This window comes from Quercus suber, unplaced genomic scaffold, assembly GCF_002906115.3.
Source record: "Quercus suber isolate HL8 unplaced genomic scaffold, Cork oak 2.0 scaffold_147, whole genome shotgun sequence".
Taxonomy (NCBI): Eukaryota; Viridiplantae; Streptophyta; class Magnoliopsida; order Fagales; family Fagaceae; genus Quercus; species Quercus suber.
The window spans coordinates 985,022-1,008,712 of record NW_027069608.1 but is presented as its reverse complement, the minus strand read 5'-3'; the positions used below and the strand labels follow the sequence as shown (position 1 = coordinate 1,008,712).

The 23,691-nt window shown below is 33.8% G+C and overlaps 2 protein-coding genes across 5 annotated transcripts; one reads left to right on the top strand and one right to left on the bottom strand.

Moving 5' to 3' along the window:
* The first annotated feature begins 56 nt into the window (after positions 1-56).
* On the top strand, positions 57-4,158 carry LOC136069018 (probable protein phosphatase 2C 71). The gene is made up of 5 exons (XM_065777066.1): positions 57-379; positions 668-811; positions 1,079-1,207; positions 1,577-1,752; positions 3,350-4,158. Coding segments are annotated over exons 2-5 (372 nt in total). The 5' UTR covers positions 57-379; positions 668-745; the 3' UTR covers positions 3,351-4,158.
* An 8,732-nt stretch (positions 4,159-12,890) lies between these two features.
* On the bottom strand, positions 12,891-23,632 carry LOC112029019 (porphobilinogen deaminase, chloroplastic). Of its 4 annotated transcripts, none has more exons than XM_065777064.1 (6): positions 23,291-23,632; positions 22,095-22,500; positions 20,035-20,241; positions 18,267-18,444; positions 17,996-18,142; positions 12,891-13,185 (listed from the first exon to the last, which is right to left on the bottom strand). In XM_065777064.1, the coding sequence occupies exons 1-5, from the start codon at positions 23,503-23,505 to the stop codon at positions 18,030-18,032; spliced, it is 1,119 nt and encodes a 372-aa protein (XP_065633136.1). In that variant the 5' UTR covers positions 23,506-23,632; the 3' UTR covers positions 12,891-13,185; positions 17,996-18,029. The 4 variants fall into 4 exon arrangements, with proteins under 4 accessions (XP_065633136.1, XP_065633135.1, XP_065633134.1 ...); XM_065777063.1 differs by lacking the exon at positions 12,891-13,185 and adding an exon at positions 13,675-14,306; XM_065777062.1 differs by lacking the exon at positions 12,891-13,185 and having other exon boundaries at positions 17,810-18,142.
* Positions 23,633-23,691: the final 59 nt, after the last annotated feature.

The window sequence follows — 23,691 nt, the reverse complement described above, 5'->3', positions numbered from 1 at the left end:
GAAATTTTATGGGAAGTTTATGCATCTGCATAGCATAAATTCCCTAACTAGTTCATTTCCTAAAGAAAATGATTTGGTTAGGTTTTGAGATTTTAGATTGACAAACCATGAACAAAAATGTTTTAGTTATTACTTTAGAATGTCAAAGTGCTATTAAGATTGCTGCCTAGGTGCTGGAAGTTACTATGCTAAACAAACCCCAATACACATCCAAGAGACTTTTGGAGCTGCTCTATTATAGATCCGAAGGTTTTGTGCCTCTTGCTCACAAAAGTTGCTACTGGATCATTCTACATACAATCTAAACCAGCGAATATTGAAGTTGTGCAAACCATTCATCTCATGTACTGGATCTAAACCTTCAAGTGGAGTTTTGAAGGTATTTTTTTTTTTTTTAAATCAAATGTGATTGTACCAAAATTAGTTAACACAAACAAATCTAAATAGGGTGTCATTGTTTTGTCTGTCTAGCCATCAAGGTATTGGTTTGTTTGTTAGTATGAGTATGGAAAGCTGTGGGTTGTTGAGAAAGTAGACTTTATCTAACAGATACTGGGCATTTCTTTCCTTCTTTCAGTGCTGGACAGTTATAAACTCTTACAATATGATGCTTCACGAACATTTTCTTGCAAGGCTGTACATCAACTATTACAATTTCAATTTATAGGTTCTCCACGTGGCCAATATTGGAGACTCAGGATTTATAGCAATAAGAAATGGTGCTGTCTTTAACAGATCATCTGCGATGGTTCACGGATTCAATTTTCCATTACAGATTGAGAGAGATGACGATCCCACAGAATACATAGAGGTACATTGGATCAAAGTCATTAGTTTTCCAACTAAGTCTTCTAAATTGTATAGGCACAATGTTTTTAGAAATCTGTTACTAGTTAAAATGATAAGAACACTATTTCTTCACTTTTTATCCCAACTCTTCTTGAAAATTGGTCTGTTGTACTTGTCCATGTTCAAGCACAAGATGAAGGGCACAAAATTCTGCTAAATATTGTTTATGTTTCAGGGATACACAGTTGATTTTTGTGAAGGAGTTTTAGTATAAACGTGTCTGTTTCAGGGTTACAAAATATATCTGGATGAAGGAGATGTAATTGTCACTGCAACTGATGGCCTTTTTGACAACTTATATGAGAAAGAGATAGCTTCAGCTGTATCCAACTCATTGCAAGCCAGTTTGAAACCTCAGGTCTGCATTTTCAACAATATCCAATGCTGATTTAAAATTCTTTTAAAGTGAGAGAGAGAGAATTGATTGACATTAGTTTCATCAAGCCATAGATAACATGTTATTGCAAATGGCCTGTAGTGCATGTAACAATCAAATATGAATGAAAGCACACCATTGCTGTTCCCTTTTTGGTTCTTATACTGGATGTGTCCCTATTTGCAGCAATTCATTTTATAGATGTCAAAGTAACAGCACCCTCCTTGACCATTGGCCATCCAAAATTATCTCTTAAGTGGAAACTAAGATTCAGCTAACTTGAAGATATTTGAGGCCTTAATTATTAACAACTTTGCAGCGGTTTCTAAGATGCCTGTTTTTGTGGCTCAGGATATAGCAGAGTACTTGGCCATGAGAGCTCAAGAAGTAGGACAGTCAGCATGTGTAAGGACTCCCTTTGCAGATGCAGCCCATGCAGCAGGGTATGTGGGATATACTGGTGGTAAGCTCGACGATGTAACTGTCATTGTGTCATTCGTACAAAAGAGATCCGGCTCTAACTCATAGTAAGTTTGACCTTCTTTATATCATTTTTCCATTTGTAAATACCAAAATTCCAGTCTTTTTATTTTTTTGGAATGTAAAATATGGTGATATTCTTTCTTAATTATTGGATGAATGCTAGTAAGGTCATATTTTGCTCTTTGATTTTAGGCTTTATTGCTTTAGACACCTATAATGGAAGTACTTATTGAGGCTTAGATTTCTTTAAAATCAAAGGTCTATATGTGGCACCATAGTTGGTTGAAAGCACAATGTGCTTGCATGGCTTTTTTTGTATTCCATAGGTCTTTTTAACTGTGTCCAAGGCTCTTATCCCCATTTAAGAGGAAGTTCTCTTGGTTTACATGTTAACATTCAAGTACTCTGGCCATGGAAACTCAAGAAACAGTGTAGAAATTGTGTTGCGTTACAGACATTGAACTTCACATCAAATCAGATATCTGTTTAACTTTTGTTCCCTTCAAATCTAATTTTTTGTGTTACATCTGACACTGGATTCTTAAACCAACTGTTACCAAAGGCAAATAAGCCTGACAGAACACACACACACACACACACACACACTCTCTCTCTCTCTCTCTCTCTCTCTTAAATACTTTGACACACCAAATAGAAATGAAATTGTGCAGAACAATGCACTGGCAGGGATGACCACAATGCTAAAATTTAGGCAAAAACTGGAACCTTTCCCAGTCTCCTAACCCAGTTAAGGTGAATTTGTTATCAACTCACATTAGCTTGACAACTAATCAAATCACTTTGCATATAGCTAACATCGTCCTCGGATGTTTGGTCAAGTATGATCATGGGTTTTTTCTCTTTCATAGTTTCCTCTGATTCTTGTAATTAATATTAGGAGTTCTCTATTTGGCCTTTCTTTTGTAATTGATACTCAAGGAACTGCAGCACACTTGATTTGACATCTATAATGTAGTCTAAAGTTGAATAAAATTCTATCGAAAAGATTGTTGTTGAGTACACTTATCAGTTAGTTGAGCTAGTAATAAGGTCTCTAAACTCTAATTATGGTATAAGAGGCTTAGATTTCCGCCGTACACCAGAAGATGAGGTTTAAGGGATGGCTAAGGTGTTATATCCTGTTGTGCAACGCATTTGTATTAATATTTTCTAATTTGTTATATTTGTACAAGAGAATCTTGATGATCTTTCTCTATCATTTCTGGTTAAGTACAGTTTGATTACATCCATTTCTGTTGGGTAAGTGTGTTTCTAATACTTTAGACCATGAAAGTGAGTTTGTGAGGATACTAGCCATTCCTTAAAGCAAGGTGCTCATTGACTGCCAGTTGCAAGTTGGTCAGTAACTTACTTCATAATATAGGGTTCCATATGAAATTTAGCTCTTTGGAAAATGCAAAATTTCTTCAATGATCGGGTCAGTAACAGTTTTTAGTTAATAAGCTGGTGTGCTGCCTCCTTCTTGTATCATTTTTGTTATTGATTTCCTTTGATCTTAATATTTGATAATAACATTCATGTATATGCTTGTAAACGTTTGATGTGTGGATAATTAGGTTGTTGCCCTGCTTTCCCGATAAATTTTACTTTTTTAATTATCTTTTTGGCCTTTTAATTTAGGAGGGAGACATCACACAAATGATCAGATTGAAGATATTATAGAGAAATATTTTGTGGGGTGGATTCAAAACTTCAAATACCATTTGGTTGGTCGATCAGATAAATGGGAAGGCATGGAGCTGGGATCTTTAATTTTATAGAGACTTTAATGATTGGGAATTAAAGTAAACAACTTCTTTTTCTAAATTTTCTTTACTCAAATATACCTTGGAGAGAGGATTGTGATAGGCTGTGTTGGAGATTGAACAGGAGCAGAAAGTTTGATGCTTGTTCATTCTATATTGTCCTTCATGGTATTAGTGCAGCTTCGTTTCCTTGAAAGAGTATTTAGAACTCTTTTCCTTCTCCCTTTTGTATGTGTTTGTTTCTCAAGAAAAAAAAAGGTTTGAAAGAGGGTTTCTTTTTTTTCTTTTTTCTTTTTAATTTTTGTATGGAGAACAGCTTGGAATAAAACCCTTACTTGTGACATTCTCAAGAAGAGAGGTTTTTACTTTAGTGTAATATTGTGTTTTGTGTGCTAGTGCAGTGCAGTGCAGCAGTGAGACAGTAGATCATCTCTTGGTACATTGCTTTGTAGCTAGTAATTTGTGGAGTCATGTTTTTAGATCTTTCGGGATTTAGTGGGTGTTATTGAAGATAGTCACGGATCTCTTGTTTGGTTGGTGGATTGGTTTGGATATTTGGAATTTATTCCCTTTATGTTTGTTGTGGATTTTGTGGAGAGAATGAAATCCCACTTTGAAAATGTAGAAGTTTGATGACTCAATTGCAAGCATTATTAATTGGAGCTTTGTTCGATTGTTCTGTTAGTTTGGTATTCATTTTATACATATACTTGAGGTATTGAAAATGATTAGAAATGTAATAATATATATGTAAATACAAAAATTAAAAATTCATATTTGGCTCTTAAAGTTCAAAGTTATTTAATTTTGGCCCAAGTTTCAAATTTTTCATTTTGGTATTTCATTTTTTATTTCGTTTTCATAAAATTGAAGTAATCAATAAATTTCAAATTGATCAAAGTTATCAACTGTTAGAAGGTTAACTTAAAAATATATACAAGGATAAATGCAAAATAGAATAATAAAATGTAAAGATGTACCAACTCAAAACTCTTTCCAATTTATAATTAGACTGAAGGCAGTTGTTCAGGTTCTAGCAACAGAGAAATTATAAGGTCCTCATGATGGATAAGTGACGTGATTTACCATTCTATTAAAAAATTTTTATCTGTTTAAAATTACTGAGTTAAAAAAAATTTAAAACAAAAATTATTTACTAACTAACAATTTTAAACAAATAATAATTTTTTAATAAAATAATAAACAAGTGATATGGCGGTATAATTTCTCCTAAGAGCATCAAACAAATAGCACTTTTATTGCGAAAAGCAAGTGGTTCTTATGTTTTAGAGATAAAGTGAAAGAGTACACTATCTTTAATTTAATTGGTTTGGGCCCCTTGACATAACATAACATGCTCCACTGTCTGATGGAATCATTATCGTGTTGCAATGCCAAAGACACAGGGCAATTGCTTCGATTCGTGAAGGAGTCCACATCATTGACAAACGAGAGAGAAAGAGAGAGAGAAGCATGTTTTATTACAAAAATATTAATTTCACACTCGTTCACACTTACTATTTTAGAGTTTTTTTGACTAAATATTGTAAAAAAATAAAGTTTATTTGTGGTACAGTTACTGTTCAAACTTATTTAGAAAAATGATGAGAGAAGTGAATTTTGGCAACACCAATGTCGAAATTTTGAGAAAAAGTAAAAGAGAGGAGAGAGAAATAATGTGACAGATGGGGAGAGAGAAAAAGAAATTTCGGCAATGATATTACTGAAATTGAAAAATTAAAAAAAAAAAAAAAAAAACTGAATTGTGGAAAGAGTAATGCTGAGGCCAACTGACTTGTTTGCAGGGCTTGATGAATTCTCTCTACTCTCAGCCCTTTGCCCACTACAACACGCAACCACCGCTGAACTTGCAGGCTCCGCAACAGCAGCCTCAGCAGGGTCAGAGCTCTCAAAATCAGAAAATCCATTTTAATGGTTGAGAGAGGAAACTGTTTCTCTGATGGGTTATAGTCCTTGCATTCAGCACCTTTTGTGGGGGTCAGTTTGATTATCTCCACAACCTGTGGTAGATTATTTTGGGGGTTGGGAATAAGATAATTGGCAAGATGAATGGGCCTTTGAGAAAAACACTGGCGGCACATCCAGGGCTGAGAAAGAAAAGGATAACCATAACCCCTAGTACCTGCTTGGAGTTTTGTGTTGTTTTTGAGAGAAGGTAAATTATTCCTGAGGGAGAGCATTACCTGACATGGTTTGGTCGAAAGGGTGTGGACCATTAAGAAAACCTGAAGAAGCAGGGCCATTTACAACGTACAGGGAAAACCATTTATACAGAAGCAGTAACCACTGAAATTTTTGTACAGCCAGCTGTGGAAAGTCAGCCTAACCCTTTCAGCTCTTCCTGACGTGTAATTACACTCCAAATTATTGTTGAATAGACGATGACGATATGTTAGGATTGTTTGCGAGTGCAAAGTATTGCTACCAGATTGAACTGTGGTGGTATATAAAAAGTTATGATAATGGTTTTCATGTGTAATTTAGTTTGTCTTATCCTATGTTTGGATGGAGAGAGGAGATTGAAAGATTGACTAGAATGTGCTGAATTTTAGTATGTTTTGGCCGCCTTTCCTTCACTTTTTCTTATTTCCCTTCATCTCCCTCCGTGCCACATACCTTCAATTTTTACGTGAATTGACAGTCACAATTGATGAGCTCTACTTTCCCACCCAATACAATCTCCGAATTGATTTGTTAATGATTTTGAGCCATAGATTTCTCACTATTTACTTCAATATTTGAACATAATCTGTTGATACTTATGTATGGCATGAAAGATTTATCCTGATCGAGGCATATATCAAAAGAGATTCTCAAGTGATTGTCAACTGTGTGTGAGAGAATTTGCTTTGAGCTGTAGGAACTAGTGACTATCAAGCGTCAATAACACTAGTTGGATGGTTTTTATTTTATATTATAGGGCATCTACTTTATTTTTTGGGGCATCTATGGTACTTACTGTGAAATGGCCAAAATGTAATGTAACCATTATCTATTTATGGTTCTTTCTGTTAGAACACTTGTTGGTGTTTCTAACTAGGATATCCAGGCCTTCTAAAAGGCTTCAAGCATCCAATGTCTCCTAATTATTGCTTTATAAAAATTTTTTGGTACATATCGCCCTTTGTGCATGCATGTATGTATATGTGTAAACCTATTTGAGCCAATACAGTAAATTGCCAACAAAAATTTGTGAGCTTATCAAAAACCCATTCGACTCTATCCACATTAATCTACCAAAAAAACTAAAACAAAAACAAAAACAAAGAAACAGCCTTTTGGGTTTCATTGTTTAGGGTTAGGGATTTTGTTTTTGCTTTTTTGTTTAATTTTGTGATTGATCTTCCAAACACAAACTCTAAAAAAAATTTAAAAAAAAAAAAAAAACATGGAAGGAGAGCTTCAAACAAGTGATTGTCAACTGTGTGTGAGAGAATTTGCTTTGAGCTGTAGGAACTAGTGACTATCAAGCGTCAATAACACTAGTTGGATGGTTTTTATTTTATATTATAGGGCATCTACTTTATTTTTTGGGGCATCTATGGTACTTACTGTTAAATGGCCAAAATGTAATGTAACCATTATCTATTTATGGTTCTTTCTGTTAGAACACTTGTTGGTGTTTCTAAGTAGGATATCCAGGCCTTCTAAAAGGGTTCAAGCTCCTTTCCTCTCCTAATTATTGCTTTATAAAAAAATTTTGGTACATATCGCCCATTGAAACGTCTATGAAAATTTAGGACAAAGTTTAGCTACAAAATTGGTTGTAATTTTAAGCTACAAACTCATTCAATAAAATAAATATTACTACATATTTTGAAAATTTAACCGTTGAATTATATGTTATTTACATTCTTAATACACATGACAATTTTTGTGTCAATCGGATATTATTTACTATATAATCTATAATCTTATATTTTATGCATAATTTTAAATTATAAAAACTTGTAATTTAAAAATTTATTGATGACATAGCTATTGATATTTAATTTTCTTGAAATTTGCAAATATGGAGGATATAATAAGAAGGTGTAATCTAATGGTGGATTTGTCAAAATTCACCTCCAATAAAAAGATATTGAGTGAGTTTGTAGCCTAAGGTTACAATCGATTTTGTAGCTAAATTTTGTCCTAAAATTTATCTATTGAATTGGTGAATATTTGACATTACATGCGCTAATATTTTAGGACGGCATTAAAATTAACTCTTCCTAGAAAATTTTCATAATATTAAGAGGAGAGATGCACTAATATTTTGGGATGGTATTAAAATTAACCTTTCCTAGAAAATAATCTTTCTCTCTCTCTCTCTCTCTCTCTCTCTTTCTCTCTCCATATATATATATATATATATTAGAGAGTATGAAGTTGTGCCGTGTGACGCATTCTTTGAAGTTTTCTTTATTTAGTTTTCTACTTTAAGAAAGTTTACATTTATATTAAAGTTTTAGTTCATCGAATTAGCTAATAGAGTAAATGCATATATTAATTATCTATTATTGTGCATTAATTATTTATATTAAATGAATTTATATGATTATTTTTATAAACTTTATATAGAAAATAATTTTTAGTTGGAATAATAATAATAAATTTAGAATATGACATTCTTACTCATGTTTAGTTGCTTTGACAATAATTGTCACAAAAGCTATAATTTTTTTTAAAAAAAATTAAATATTTGTGAATTCACTAAAATTAATCTTAATCCTTTAAATTTCCTAACTCCTTTGTGCATGCGTGTATGTATATGTGTGGAGCTAACACTATAATATGTATTCTATATAATTAGAATGATTACTAACGTAATAAATATGTTTATTTTGTTATATTAATTATTTTAAGTATAATGAAATTTTAATATCATTTTTTTAAGATTTATATAAGAAACAATTAGTTTTTTTTTATGTGAGAAACAATTGATTTGAAATATAGCATTTTTACTCAAATTTAGTTGTTTTTGCAACAATTGAAACCATGTTCAATAGAAAGGGGGAATTTTTTTTAGTAACACACATATATATATAATATGCATTTTAATATCCAAAAATCTTGAAAAATATATGCATCTTTTAGTAGGCATGAAAACATGCTTATCTATATTAACTACTATAATATGCATTTCAATTTGTAAACACACACACACACAATATGATCAAATCACTATACTACTCTTAGTGTATTTCTATTTTGTCTATATATAAAATAACTAAAGATTACATTTTTTTACAATTTTATTGAAATATCTTTTTTATACATTGATAATTAGGTGTGGGGATATGAATCTAAATATTTCTATTGGAAATTGAGATGCCAATCAATTTAAGTTACAAAAATTTTGGTAAAACTTATAAAAATATTGGAAAAAACTAATAATAAGTTGCACCGCATATTGTGCTAGAACGCAATTAATTTTCATACCTTTGTGCATGCGTGTATGTATATGTGTGGAGCTAACACTATAATATGTATTCTATATAATTAGAATGATTACTAATGTAATAAATATGTTTATTTTGTTATATTAATTATTTTAAGTATAATGAAATTTTAATATCATTTTTCCAAGATTTATATAAGAAACAATTAGTTTTTTTTTTTTTTATGTGAGAAACAATTGATTTGAAATATAGCATTTTTACTCAAATTTAGTTGTTTTTGCAACAATTGAAACCATGTCCAATAGAAAGGGGGAATTTTTTTTAGTAACACACATATATATATAATATGCATTTTAATATCCAAAAATCTTGAAAAATATATGCATCTTTTAGTAGGCATGAAAACATGCTTATCTATATTAACTACTATAATATGCATTTCAATTTGTAAACACACACACACACACAATATGATCAAATCACTATACTACTCTTAGTGTATTTCTATTTTGTCTATATATAAAATAACTAAAGATTACATTTTTTTTCCAATTTTATTGAAATATCTTTTTTATACATTGATAATTAGGTGTGGGGATATGAATCTAAATATTTCTATTGGAAATTGAGATGCCAATCAATTTAAGTTACAAAAATTTTGGTAAAACTTATAAAAATATTGGAAAAAACTAATAATAAGTTGCATCGCATATTGTGCTAAAACGCAATTAATTTTCATAATATTAAGAGGAGAGCAATTGTAGGGGCTCATTTTGAGGAGGGGAACAAGATTTTTGAGGCGTAACCATTTGCAATAAAGGTTTTGAGAAATAGCTACTATTTAGGTGAAAATATCATTTTGGTCCCTATATTTTAGGGTCACGATCAATTAGGTCTATACATTTTTGTAACAGTCAATTTGGTCTCTGTTATTTTCAATTTGTAGTCAATTTGATTTCTATTATTAATTCACTAACGGAAAATACCTACATAGTAAACGGTTTGTCCAGTTAGCATGTTTAGTGTTAAAATATTAAATCAGATGCTGATGTGTCTAAGTTTTAGTTGCCACATCATCAATTACATGGCAAAAAATGCCATATCTTCTTTTAAAAATATTTATTTTTGTACCAATTTTTTTTCCTTTCCTAAATAAAATACTAGACCACAAATATACATTTGATTTCTAAAAAAAAAAAAAAAAAACACCACAACCCAACCTTCAAGTACCACAGAACCACCATGGTGCCTAGTCTGTGGCCATAGATCCGCCCCACTGGCAGCCGTGCCGCCACCACGAAATGCCTCAAGAGTCAAGACACCATTGCCGATCTTGTGTATTTAAAAATACACGTAACATCGCTGATCTCCTTGCTCTATGATGCGATGTTGGACGGTTGTGTTGTAGTGAATTTGGGTTTGGGGTTCAGTCTGAATTTGAGGATTTTGGTTGAAACTTAAAGCACTCGCAGCAATGGTGCTATATTGCTATATTTTTACCTCCTCATACACCAAAAGCTTGATGCATTACGTTTTTATTTTTTATTCCTTCTGCCTTTCATTCTCCGTGTCTCTCTCCTCACTGTCTCTTCATCTCTTCTTTCTTCCTCCACAGACCATTCTCTCCATCGCCGATCTCACAAGCCCAGCCGCCACAGACCCTTTTCTCCATTGCCGATCTCGCCGATCTCACAAGCCCAGTCGCCACAAACCTTCCGTTTTGCTTTGCACTCATTCCGTTTTGATTGAGAAGGACCAAGCCACGCCGTTGGTGGTGAAATCGGGCAGTTAGTATCAGTTAGGCCTCAACTCTTCGGTGAAGACCGTGAAACCGTGCCCCTTGGCGCAGGTCTCGTCGGCCGGTATCGAAACGGACAGGGTATCAAGCATGGGTTTCGGTTTGGCTGTGTTGATTTTTCTGGGTTTTTGTTTTGTTCTTCTTCACTGGTTTTGATGGGCACGACGGGGACGTGGTTGTGCAGTATTTTTTATGGGTTTGACGGTGGTTGTGATTGTGTGTTGGTGATAAAATTAAATATTATTTTATTGTAGTGTTTATATTATTTTATTGCGTTAAAAGCTAAAAATAGATCCATTGCTATAGCATGTGTGTAGGTAAAATAGATAAAGTAATTTTTTTGTGTAACTAAATAGCTAAAATTTTAGATTCACTGCTACAAATGCTCTTATGAAGTTAAAATGTAGGGATCAAATTGACTGCAAATTAAAAATAACTGGGACCAAATTAACTGCTACCAAAATTTAGTGACCAAATTGACCATGACCTCAAAATATAGGGACCAAAATGGTGTTTTTGTCTACTATTTATGCCATGGTATTTACTATTTACGGTATCTACTATTTATGCCATGGTGGCAAAGAATAGTGACTCAAGAATTATATTGAGAGATGGAGAAACATAAAGAGAGTGGCATTTTTAGAATTTGAATAAGGATTGAATAAAACAATGGAGTAACATAAGGGTTGAATAAGAATTTACAAAGATGATGTTGTGACTGGTAAGGAGAATGGTATTTTTAGGTTTTGGTTTATTAATAAACTGAAATGGTACCTATATAAATTTAATTAAAATACTTGAAATTTACCATGGTTAGAAATTATGTAAAATTGAAAAATGTGCTAACCGAAATATACTGCAACATACTTCCACAGTTTTCTCATATTTTCGGTTCTTTGTTTTACGTCTGCTTAATTCTCATCCAAAATAAATCAATCCCTTCAAACTATTCCTAATCTTCAATCGATCAGGTAGTGCTATATAAATAGAGTTTTAGTTGCAAAAAATTGAAACACTTTGTGTCACATAGATTACCACTTGTATTTTGGTAATAATTTGATGACCACTTAAATATCAAGTTCTATCTACAATCATTCTTAGTTTTCTTTGTTTTGATTACTGCATTTTATTTTATATCAACCATAAAATTTTCCCATCAACACCTAAAAATAAAATAAAAAAGAAAAAAAAATTGTTTTTTTCTTCTTCTTGAGTAATAGAAAGAAAGAAATTGTTTTAAATCTCAGAAATTAAAATAAAAAGTGAAAAAGATTAGTGGGAAGACTACAAAAATAGAGTGGGACACTCCTGTTGAGAAGAGTGATCTTCACTCTTCAATGCCCGCTCAATTACAACTGGCAGCCACTTTGCTATTTTCAATGAGTTTCATTGCTGAATGCAATGTGTTAAAAAATATTCGGCATCCAAACTTGTTAAATCCTTAACACGTTGCTCTAGCCTGGACTACAATGGTAATGAATTCAAAGCTCTAGTGTTTGAGTTCATGGTGAATGGAAGTTTAGAGAAGTGGCTGCATCCATATATAGACAATGAAAATCAATCAAGACATTTGAATCTCCTTCAAAGACTAAAATATTGCAATTGATATTGCTTCTGCATTACATTATCTTCATGAACACTGTAAAAGACCAATCATTCATTGTGTTTGGCAAGGCTCCTTTCCTCAATCAATGATGTTTCTGAAAATCAAACTAGCACAGTTGGACTAAAAGGTTCAATTGGTTATGCTGCTCCAAGTAAATAACTACTTTTAACTCTCAAATATTCTAAATCATGATTATGATCAAGTTGACCAGCATCTCTAACAGTCTTCTGACTAAGATTTATTCATTTTAGCATTGTCGATTTATTTCTTCAGGCTTCTCTATGATTATGCTGATAGCATGCCAATCAGGTTTATCAAATATGTAGAAAACCAATAAATAGAATTATGCAGGCCCTGCATAAAAATGGCGAGGACAAATTTTTAGTTGAGAGAATTGGTCTCTTTGTAGCCTGGGAATATTTGGTTTCCCCTAGAATTTTAAGGCTTGGGTACAGATTAGTAGGAATTGCATGGGAGGATTTGACCACTTTTTGTTTCCTAGGTGAAGAGTGAACCAGTAGTTTACCCACCTTAGGGTAGACGTGCCAGTGCCACTAGGGCGACAGGCCATTGGCGATTTGATCATTATTAAAGAAGTCACAAATCATTCATAAATTACAACCAATAGAAATGCGAAAAGGCAATGGCATGTCTCTTTCGTTTGGGAGTAGTACATTAAGATTAGAATCTAAAGCTGAAAATGCAAACCGAAAAAAGAGTTTAAGATCAAAGAATAGCCTTTAGTTACACAAGAAAATTAATATTGGTCAAGAGGTGACAAACAAGTAGAGATGAAAGATTCACACCAATAATCCCAAAATACAAGAATGCTTGGATTGGAGACAGCCATTGAAGTTGTAAACTTTTTTGACCAAATGCAGGACGGACTGACAATTAAAATCCTGCATGGTTCAACAAGAAATTTTTATTTCAGCTTATTAAAAGTTTGGCTCCTTCTTCCTTTTTCTCTGGTAGCTTTTGGTGCCTTTCCTTTTTTAAATTTGTATTTAATTTCAAAATTTTCATTTTAGCTATTTTCAAGCAACTTTATTGATGTATTTGTATGTGACTTGGAAAAGAAAGGAACATACAAATAGACATGGTATAGCTGGTATTTAACAGATTCCTAAATAGCTAAATAATTTGGCTGTCATCCAATAATATCAGGGCCTATTACTCTCTGTAGCCATACATGCAGCCATGGCTTGTTGAGAGCCCTTTATCTACTACTTAATTACAAACAAGTAAAGGAAATATGATGATCAAATGATCCTAATCATTAACTTACATTTTCCAATGTAAGATGCAAGTATGAATGCTGCTCCCTTCTATCATGCAATTTGTCAAAGTTTTTACAAGTTCTAACTTTAGAATGCAGATTCTCCATCACATAATTTCAAAATAATATTAAACAAAACATTTAGGGCTTGTTTGGTAGGGAAGCTCAAACTCACATTTTCAGTTTTTAAACAACCTTACACACATTTCCACACTTTTTCACCCACACTTATTTCAAAAAATTACAAACAACATTACTCAAACTCCTCTACCAAATGGGCCCTTAATCTCTACATATTGTAGCTCAGATCACAAAAAGAAAGTATTAAGCTGCTATATGAAATTTCCCTCACATTAACTAAGCATGCGAAACATACAAATTGCAGAATACGGAATGGGGGGTGAGGCGTCAAGGCAGGGCGATGTCTACAGCAATGGAACACTAGCGTTGGAGGTGTTCACGGGACGAAGACCCACTGACAAAATGTTTAAAGATAGTTTTAACCTCCACAACTTTGTTAGGATGGCACTGCCAGAAAGACTCGTGCAGATTGTGGATCCAAACCTTTCCACAAGAAAAGTAGATGAAACAGAAATACAAACAGAAGAAGACAACCATGACAATTATGATCACAAGGATCCAGAGGCAGAGGAAGGAAGACACCACGTTAAGAACCTACAACAGATGAATGCTAATATGCACAAGTGCTTACTTTCAGTTTTCAAGATTGGACTTGCTTGTTCACTGCAATTACCACAAGAAAGAATGAATATGGAGAATGTCACGAGGGAGCTACATCATATCAAAAATGCTTTTCTTGGTATAGGGATTTATGGATAATAACCAAGGCACTATAGCATAATTCTTTCAAACCACAAACAAAAAACTTTTTTAGATACCTGATCTGCTAGTACAAGTAAATTTTTCCAGTGCTTTTATTAGGATGGAAATATTAAACCAAGTCTAAGTAACTTTGGATTTTTTTTTCCTAAAGTTGTTTTTGTTTCTTGTGTCATGAAATATTCTTATAATCTCAACATGGAAAACATAACTAACTACTATTTTTGCAGGATCATGGAACTTTGTGAAGAAATCAGATTGCAGGAAACCCCCCTTAAATATCTGTGTTTAGCATAACCTTTGCTGTTTTTATGTGTATATTCTTTAATGAGAATAAAGTCAGGAGTTATTTGATAAATTTCCAACCTTGAATCAGAACACATTCTGTAATATAAATGAACTAACAGCATTTGAACATAAAGCAATAAGGTGAAAAGAAGTAAGACATTCACTCTTCAGTCTTCAATGCCCTGAACCAGTGTTTGTGCAACTTCAAAAAACTTAACCAGGCCTGATATTACCTTTACAGTGCACAAGCTAAGCCAGTTTATGTCAAAACCAAGAAAGTCTAACTTAAATGCAGCTTTCAGAATATTGCAGTACTAAAATAGTGATCCTGGAAAGGGAGTTTTCTTCTCTTCTACTGCAGAATTACATGTGCAAGGGCTTTGCTGACTCAGATTGGGCCTCATGTCCAGATACAAGAAGGTCTATCACAGGTTATTGTATCTTCATTGGAGATTCCTTGGTGTCTTGGAAGTCTAAGAAGCAGCAAATAGTTTCTAGATTTTCAGCTGAGGTTGAATACAGGTCCATGGCAGTGGAAACTTGTGAGATAGTTTGGATTTTGTATTTCTTAGGGGATATTCAGGTTGATCACAAGAGAGAAGCATTACTGTTTTGTGATAGTCAGTCAGCTCTTTATATAGGATCAAATCCAGTGTTTCATGAAAGAACAAAACATATAGAGATTGACTGTCACATGGTTAGGGATAAGGTTTTGGCTAAGGTGATCAAATTGATTCATGTTACAACCCACTATCAATTGGCTAACTTGTTAAAAAAAAGCTTTTAGGCTTGTTCCAGGTTTCTAATCATTCACCCTCTGCTCATCTTGAGGGGGAGTATCAGAGTGATGAAAGAAAAGGAAGCAAAGAGAGCTGCTTGATCAAAGAAGACAAAGCTCAGAAGGTTGAAGAAGAGCTGGTTTGAAAATAAAGAGATGGCTAAACAACAGAACAGTTCTTGTAGCATAGTTTTGTATAGTCCTGTATGACTTGCAGTTTTTGTTAATATTTTCATGTACAACTTAATAAACGCGTGATTAGCACGTGACATATTAAAAGTTCGTTAGTTAGTTTTTAGGCGGTTAAGCTTTGTTAGTCAGACTTTCTTCTTCCCCTGTTATATATAAACAGGTTTTGTACTCTTTTCTAACTTAATGAAAATCATTCTCACAAATCTTGTTTAGTTTCTAGTAAGTATTGTATCTTTTCTTTTTCTATGGGAATCCTTCAGTTCTCAAATGGCCTTCAATTTTTTTGGATGATGGATACTAGAGCTCATACTGGTGAGAGGGGTTTTTCTCGAGAGGCTGTTTGATTCTTTTAATTTTATATATTGTGTTTTAAAATATGTTCTAAGGGGAGAGGGGGGTTACAGTGGTCCAACAAAGACCACATCACGTGAGTAAAGTGTCAATTTTCAAACTACAGGTGACTTGGAGGTTTCTAGCCTAACCACAAGTGGGTAAACTGCACAATTCGAACTCAAAACCAGTCACCTAACTAAATGCTGTAATAAATTACCAATTGTCCAAAAAATTTATGTAAAGTCTATATTTTTAGGTTGGCAACCAGGAACAAATTGTAACCTTTAGAACTTAGTTTTTCTAGTTGTTTAATATAAAAATATTCAGTTAACAAAGACAAATGAAGTTCAGCACAATTGAAGACTCAAGAAATCAGAAAAATTAAAGTGCAGAAAAGTTTCACTTATCTCGACCGATCGAGATTCGTGCCAGATTTCAGATCTTGCTTTTCTCTCAGCCATTGGATCTAGGTTTTTGATGAAACTTAAGGATATTTAAATGTAAACCCTAGAGCACATTTTTACATATGCAAGAGGGGAGTGTTAGTTGCTTATTTAATAAGAGTTATTAAATGATTGGGAGTTCGTTTACTCAGGGAACCAAATGATTGGGAGTCGGGAGAGGTGGAGGATTTCCTCCGTACCTTAGGCTCAAATTTACCTCAATCTGAGCACGGAGACCGTATGAGGTGGAAGTTGTCAAAGAAGGGGAATTTTAACACTCGCTCTTTCTATAATAAGCTTCGTTGTCCCTCATCTATTATCTTTCCTTGGAAAGGTGTTTGGAAGGTTAGGGCTCCTCCGCGCGTCTCTTTCTTCGTTTGGAGTGCTGCTTGGGAGAAGATTCTTACTGGGGATAATCTGCAGGGTAGAGGCTTTGATTTTGTTGACTGGTGCATTATGTGTCGTTGTAATGGGGAGACGGTAAACCATTTACTACTCCATTGCGACAAAGCTTATCAGCTGTGGAGCTGGGTTTTCAGATCTTTTGGGATCAACTGGGTTTTGCCAAGCTCGGTTGCAGATACGCTTTTTGGTTGGTGGAACTGGCTGGGAAAGCACTCTTCTAGTGTTTGGAATTTAGTTCCTCCGTGCCTAATGTGGTGTATTTGGAGGGAACGAAACTGGCGCACTTTTGAGGACTTGGACAAATCCGATGACCAGCTGCTCGCTTTCTTTATTGGCTCCCTTTTGATTGGTCTAGGGCCTGGGGACTCACCTCTAGTGATTCTCTCCCTATGTTCCTAAATTCCCTTCTTTGTACTTAGTTTTCTGTTGATTGTTGTTTGTTTTGTTGTTTTTTTCTTGTTTGTTTCCCTCTCTGTATTCTTTGTTCTGCCTTATGTTGTTTGCATGAGGTAGCCTCTTGAATATACTTCTCTCTTACTTATCAAAAAAAAAAAAGTTATTAAATAAAATGATTGCCTAGCCAATTAAAATGTACGTACAATTAAAAGGAAAATAAAGATAACGTACATAGATCTGATTGAGAGACCACTCCTTTTCGCACCATGTGAAATTGGGGTGAAGATTGAAGGTCTCCTAAGATCGATCTTCTACTTTGTTTTCAAGAATCAGTAATAAATATGACCAAAAAATACTATATGCTAAACGGTAAAGCTACAAATTAGGCCAAATGGGTTTGTAAATTGGAACCTGGTCTCCCCCCCCCCCCCCTCTCTTCCACACACACACTATGCACTTGGCTATGTTTCAATAAGAATTTAGGTACAGTGGATGTCTGCATTGGCCAAAGTTAACTCAACAAAGCTGCCACTGTTTAGAGTCTTCTGACTCAGTAACCAAGAGAAAGAGCATTGATCAACCATAAAAGATGGAATTTAACTACGTTTAAAACTACCGCATGGGTGATTTGTCTTCTAACTAGCAAAGAATCAAACAATTATTCTTATTAATGTTACAACAAACAATAGCTCCAGGATTGAATGAGCTCATGGAAAGCGATCACCTTAAAGTTGAACAAGAAGCCTCGAAACAATCACCTTTGTTCTTTCCTTCATCTACAGTTAAGCCACTCTAAAAACCAAAAAAGCCAGGACCAGCCCGTGAAAGAAGCTCCTTGCCAGCATCCTTTCCCATCGTAACCATATCTTCATGAGCATATAGGCCTTTTCTAGAAGTTTCGAGTACTAAAGTACACAAAGGAATTTTTGGGGGGGGGGGGGTGGGGAATGAAGCAATGTTAGAGACTATTACACCTGAAATGGAGACACATCTGAATAAAAATATGTAAATGAGTAAAGATGTCCATACCACGGATTCCATCTGGGGAAGCTACCAACCCCTTAAATATGCAATTTCCATCATCATCTTTGTAAGCATATCCAGCAATAGGAGTGCGGCAAGACCCATCCAAGGTCAAAAGAAAGGCCCTTTCACAAGCAACTGCTAGTCTTGTTTCCTCATGATTCAATGAGGCTATGTAATTAGCCTGAAAAGAAAGAAGATAAGTTCCCAGAGGCAGAATCAGATTTTTTTTTTCAAGGGAATCCCAACCAGACAATGTTTTGCAGGTTCAAATCTTTATATTGAGTTAACTATATTTTACAAGAAGAAAAATTGGCAGCATTGTTGTTGATATAACATAAAAGTATCCAAAGCATATCATAAATACGGGTAATTCAAATGTTCAAATTAGTCCTTCATAAGAAGTTCTGTTGATGAACTTTGGTTAATGAATCTCATTTATTTCCAAAGAAACCATGCCCATTAATTATATATAGACAAACAAGGCTAAGCACTTATGACTCTGACACATCTTTTTTTACTTTCCAGGTCAACAACATTATTTAAGTATAAAAGAATACCAAGAGGTAAACCAATTATATAGACAACTAACACAAGTCCAAAGAGCACAAGATGGGAATTCTTGAAATATTTTTAATAGGGAAAAAAAAATCCTCTTTCAAAGAAAATAATCTCATCATTTTCCAACCATTGCAGCTGCAAAGAGGAATTCCAATATCCCTTTCAAGAATTCCAATATCGCAGTTTAATTTATAATATTATTGTAGAAGGGCTATTATTGACCTCAATAGCAAAACAGGACCTTTAGGCTTTAAAAATAATAATAATAATAATAAAATAATTAATAAAAAAAAAACACCCTCACATCACCTCCAAAAATGCTCTCAAATTCAACACAAAAAGTAGATTTATGCAAATCAAACTAACATATCATTTGGTTTCGGTCATGCACATCACACATGCTAAGAATTGTACTAAGATTTGGAAGCATAGTCAATCAACAAGAACAACATTTTCAGGAGATGATGCCACTATTCTTCTATGGAGCAATGATATGCATTTCTGCATGTAGGACATTGTATTTAATATGATGCTTAACTTGAGAAACAGTAACATTAAAAACTTTAGAAATATGTGTTAATTATATTTGTGTGGAACAAAAGCAAATTTTTGGCTCCCCTAAAATGTAGGCACTTGAAGGGGAGGAAGAAAGACAAACAAAGAAAGTTCTATTGCACAACTGATTTTTGCATTTAAATTCTGTGTTGTACCAGTAATATACCTCTCATGTTTCCAATTTCTCTGAATATATTTTTACATTACTCAGATGTGTTGTACTTCTGCCACTGCTTATGGTATAAAAGATCCACAATTTCTATTTCAAATCCAATATTCCAAAAACTAAAAAGACATCCAACATGACCCACTCTTCAAGAATTGTATCCCTCCACACCACTGACTCAAACCAGGTTGTTTTATTTTATTTGCTTACAGATTTATTAATCTGGCAGTTGCTTGTTAGACTTATTACTAATTTACTGTGCACATGCAGTAATAAAGACTTTTTTTAAGCCAATAAGTAACTATTCTTGGGCAAAAGTCACATGTTATGGACATTAGATATGATTTACTTAGTGATGGAAATAGCTTGGTCAACCATTACACATACAACAACAACAATAAAACCCAAGTCCCAAAATTTCTTGAGCAACAATTACATGATCAATGAAATTATTAAAACCAGCAACTTAGGCAAAAGAATAAATAAACTCACCATTGTATCATCATTGCTTCTACAGGCAATTCCAATTGCCCCTTGAGCAACGGCTGGAAGCATTTCATCAATTGAAAGAATTGAAGTCACATGTTCTGTCATATTTAAGCGTTTAAGACCAGCTAATGCCAATAATGTTGCTTGAACTACACCCTCATTTAGTTTTCTCAAGCGTGTCTGGACATTACCACGAAAATTTTCCAGCACCTACAATGAAGATAACCCAAAGCAGATAAGAGAAATAGACAGAATTGATCCCAAAATGCTGAAACATCTTGAGAAAACTAAAAACCAAAGATACTATTTTTCCATTAGAGGGGAAAAAAAGGCATATACAAAACAGTATAAAAAGAAATCTATGGACTAACTGCTGAAGCACAGTGAAAAAGTAAAGACTAAAACAGCACTGCCATTGAGAGAAAAAGGGGCTTGTGAAAAGAAATCTTGTTAAAAAATTATGAATGCTTTAATAAAATTTTTTGTTACCTATCCAAAAAAAATGATGAATGCTAACAGGTAACCTCATATCATCCAAAACATTCTTGCACTAAGAATGTCCATCTTCATAGATTCCATCTCAAAGAGCTTTTATTAGAATTCTAGAATTCTATTGCCATTCACTTTGGATCCAAGCAATTTCATATCAAATCTACTAATGTCATCAAAATGTCTATCAATATAGCCCTCATATAACACTAATAACACTCATCATGGTATAAGCTCCCTCCTAATTCTTAATCAAAATCTGCTAGTCCATGGATAGTTATCCTTGGGAACCAAAGTCATCATATAGATTTTGCAACAAAAGAACCAGAATACTGTAGAACTACCTTTTTTTTTCAACTGATATGTAACATTATATTAAAGCAAAGACATAATTAATAGATGGTTAGCCATCATATCAACACATACACTATAAAGGAACACAATGCCCATTCTTCTACAACCAACAGACGGTTATACAAACAACTTTTAGTCAAACTAATATTCAAACAACCCCACCATTAAATTACATGTTCTTTATGTGCTTAAGTGACATGCACCAAATTTTCCTACCAATCAAATGTCACTCTGTTTGTTTCAGTGATAATGTTTTCTAGAAAATGAGTCATTTTCCAAAAAACATTTTTTGTAAAACTATCTCATTTTCCTATGTTTGGTAATAACCTTAAATGAGTTGAAAAAAAAATCATAACTTCCCTTACTTAGCTTGCTGTGAGATAAAGTTGTTCTCCAAAAAAAATCTAGTGGAAAACAATCTCTAAAAATAAGCCACACTTTTTATGTTAACCAAATATAGTTTTTCCTTTGACTCATTTTTCTTATGTTACCAAACACTGGAAAACACGTAAAACTATCTTTACACAAGGTTTTCCATCAAAAGAATGAACCGTTACTATCAAATCCATAAACTACTGGAAATTTTTTTTTATATATATATATATATATATATTTTTTTTAAACACTAAAATTTGGACATTTTATAGTAGAAAGAGTCCTTAATCAATTATTATCATTTGGCACACACAGATCATAAGTAGAGTATGCAATCCAACAATGGATCTGTCAAAATAGACGCCCAATGAAAAGTTTTTTAGGGCTGTAATATTGACAAGTATTACACTAGGTATAACTAGAACCTATATCCAAATAATCATCTAATAATAACACAAATGAAATGCTAAATCTGAAAAAGTACAAGGAATTGTAGTATGAAGTTTAAGTAATATGCATCTCTTCAAAGGCTAACACTAGGTGTAACTAGAACCTACATCCAAATAATCATCTAATAATAACATAAATGAAATGTTAAATCTGAAAAAGTATATGGAATTGTAGCATGAAGTTTAAGTAATATGCATCTCTTCAAAGGCTAATTCTGGGTGGTTTGCCTATCAACCCAGGCATAAAACAGAAGCAACAGTGCAATAAGGCCTACTTCTACAAACTAGATAGCCCACTTCAAATTACAAGTCATTAGCAAATGCAATGACATGTAAATTGACTTTATAGTTCAATCAAAAAATCTTTAGCTCAATTGATACAAGATACTAACTTACATTAAGAGATGCATATTTATGGAGTAATTGTGACTTTCTTCTGAGTGATGCAGTACCAACAGTGCTACCAGCTGGAAGCTCTGCAAGCGAGGCTGCACTCAAGGAAATAAATGCATCTCGAACATCCTCACGAGGAAGGTTACAAGGTAGAATTGTCTTCTCAGGTAAGTAAGTCGGGACATCTTTCATTGAGTGGACGGCAATATCAATTTCACCATTTATGAGTGCCTCATCTATTTCCTTAGTGAACAAGCCCTTCCCACCTATGTCTGCAAGTGGCTGACTTAGTATTTTATCACCCGTTGTTTTTATTATAACAATTTGTATAGCCCCCTCTTCAGCAAGCTCTGAATGTGTGGCCATGAGTTTATCTCTTGTCTCATGAGCCTGAGCAAGTGCTAGTGGGCTGTCCTGCATATAGAATGACTATAAATAATGCCCCCCAAACAAATCCAAAACAACTGATACCAGAATTAGAAATAATTACATAGGCAACTAGCAAGTACACAAACAAAGCAAATTTAAATCGTAGGCTTTGTTATTAAAAAGAGAGATGATCAGTTGGTTGCTCCAAGCATTATATACGTCCATAAAACCTTTGTGTTTCATAGAGTGAATATAATATCTAAACACAAGAAAATGTAAAGTAAGTCAAAAAGTTGTACAATCTATGCAAACCAACAGTGAAACAATCATCTACTGAAAAGAAAAATGAAATGACTATTGGACATTCAAACTAAACTCCTGTCTTTCACAGAGAGTTCTCTTCCTGGCTGCCGCAGTGATATAGAACCAAACCCGAAAAGAATAAACCAATAACAAATGTAATTAGTGAAAAGCAAAGGCACATTTCACTAAAATAAAAATAAAGTTTGACCCTTTACACATTCACAGTAAGTCAAAAACATCAAAGTAAGAAAGGAACAAACAAAGAGAAAGCAACAATTAAATCCATTTATCAGCATAAGAACTTAAAACTATAAAATTCAAACAACAAAATCACCCCAATGGTGAATGCAATCGAGCAAAAATCTGAGCAACATAACAGGATAAGTTACAGCAAACACCAAAAAGAAAGCATCAATTTTGGAAAATTAAAGAGGACCCATTATGATTCAACCCAACCCAACCCAAGTGAGCAAAATTAAAGGCACATTATGAGAGTTGAAGAAGAGAAGAGAAGTGAAAAAGAGTACCTTCCTCTGGTGCCAATCCTGATGAGTGCAGTTATGTTCTTCTGGGTCTGCTGCTCAACAGCCACAGAAGCCTTTATGATCCCCATATTATTATGCTTAGCTGGAGTCTTTAGGCACGGTGGAAATAGTAAGACCGACCCACTACTGCACCATTTGACTGGACAAGAATGGCGTGGGCGGAGAGTGAGATGGAGAGGGGATGAGAGGGCCTCCATAGAAAGAGAGATAGAGACACAGAGTTTGAAGAAGAAGAAGAAGAAGAAGAGGCAGATGGAGATGGAGATGGAGATGGAGATGGTGCGTGCTGTGCTGTTGGCTGATGCCTGATGAGATAAATAAACCCGATTTGGTGGTTCCCCACTACTCTTATCCTCTGGGATTGGGGTATTGCACTGTGTGCA

What these genes read in the sequence shown, in the direction of transcription:
- LOC136069018 (XM_065777066.1), top strand. Translation starts at nt 746, where the DNA reads ATGGTTCACGGATTCAATTTTCCATTACAGATTGAGAGAGATGACGAT. An exon ending in ATCCCACAGAATACATAGAG is followed by an intron (nt 812 to 1,078) that starts GTACATTGGATC and finishes TGTCTGTTTCAG; the next exon opens with GGTTACAAAATATATCTGGA. An exon ending in AAGCCAGTTTGAAACCTCAG is followed by an intron (nt 1,208 to 1,576) that starts GTCTGCATTTTC and finishes TTTGTGGCTCAG; the next exon opens with GATATAGCAGAGTACTTGGC.
- LOC112029019 (XM_065777064.1), bottom strand. Translation starts at nt 23,505, where the DNA reads ATGGAGGCCCTCTCATCCCCTCTCCATCTCACTCTCCGCCCACGCCAT. An exon ending in AGGATTGGCACCAGAGGAAG is followed by an intron (nt 22,501 to 23,290) that starts GTACTCTTTTTC and finishes TATGCAGGACAG; the next exon opens with CCCACTAGCACTTGCTCAGG. An exon ending in TTCCCCAGATGGAATCCGTG is followed by an intron (nt 18,143 to 18,266) that starts GTATGGACATCT and finishes TGTGTACTTTAG; the next exon opens with TACTCGAAACTTCTAGAAAA.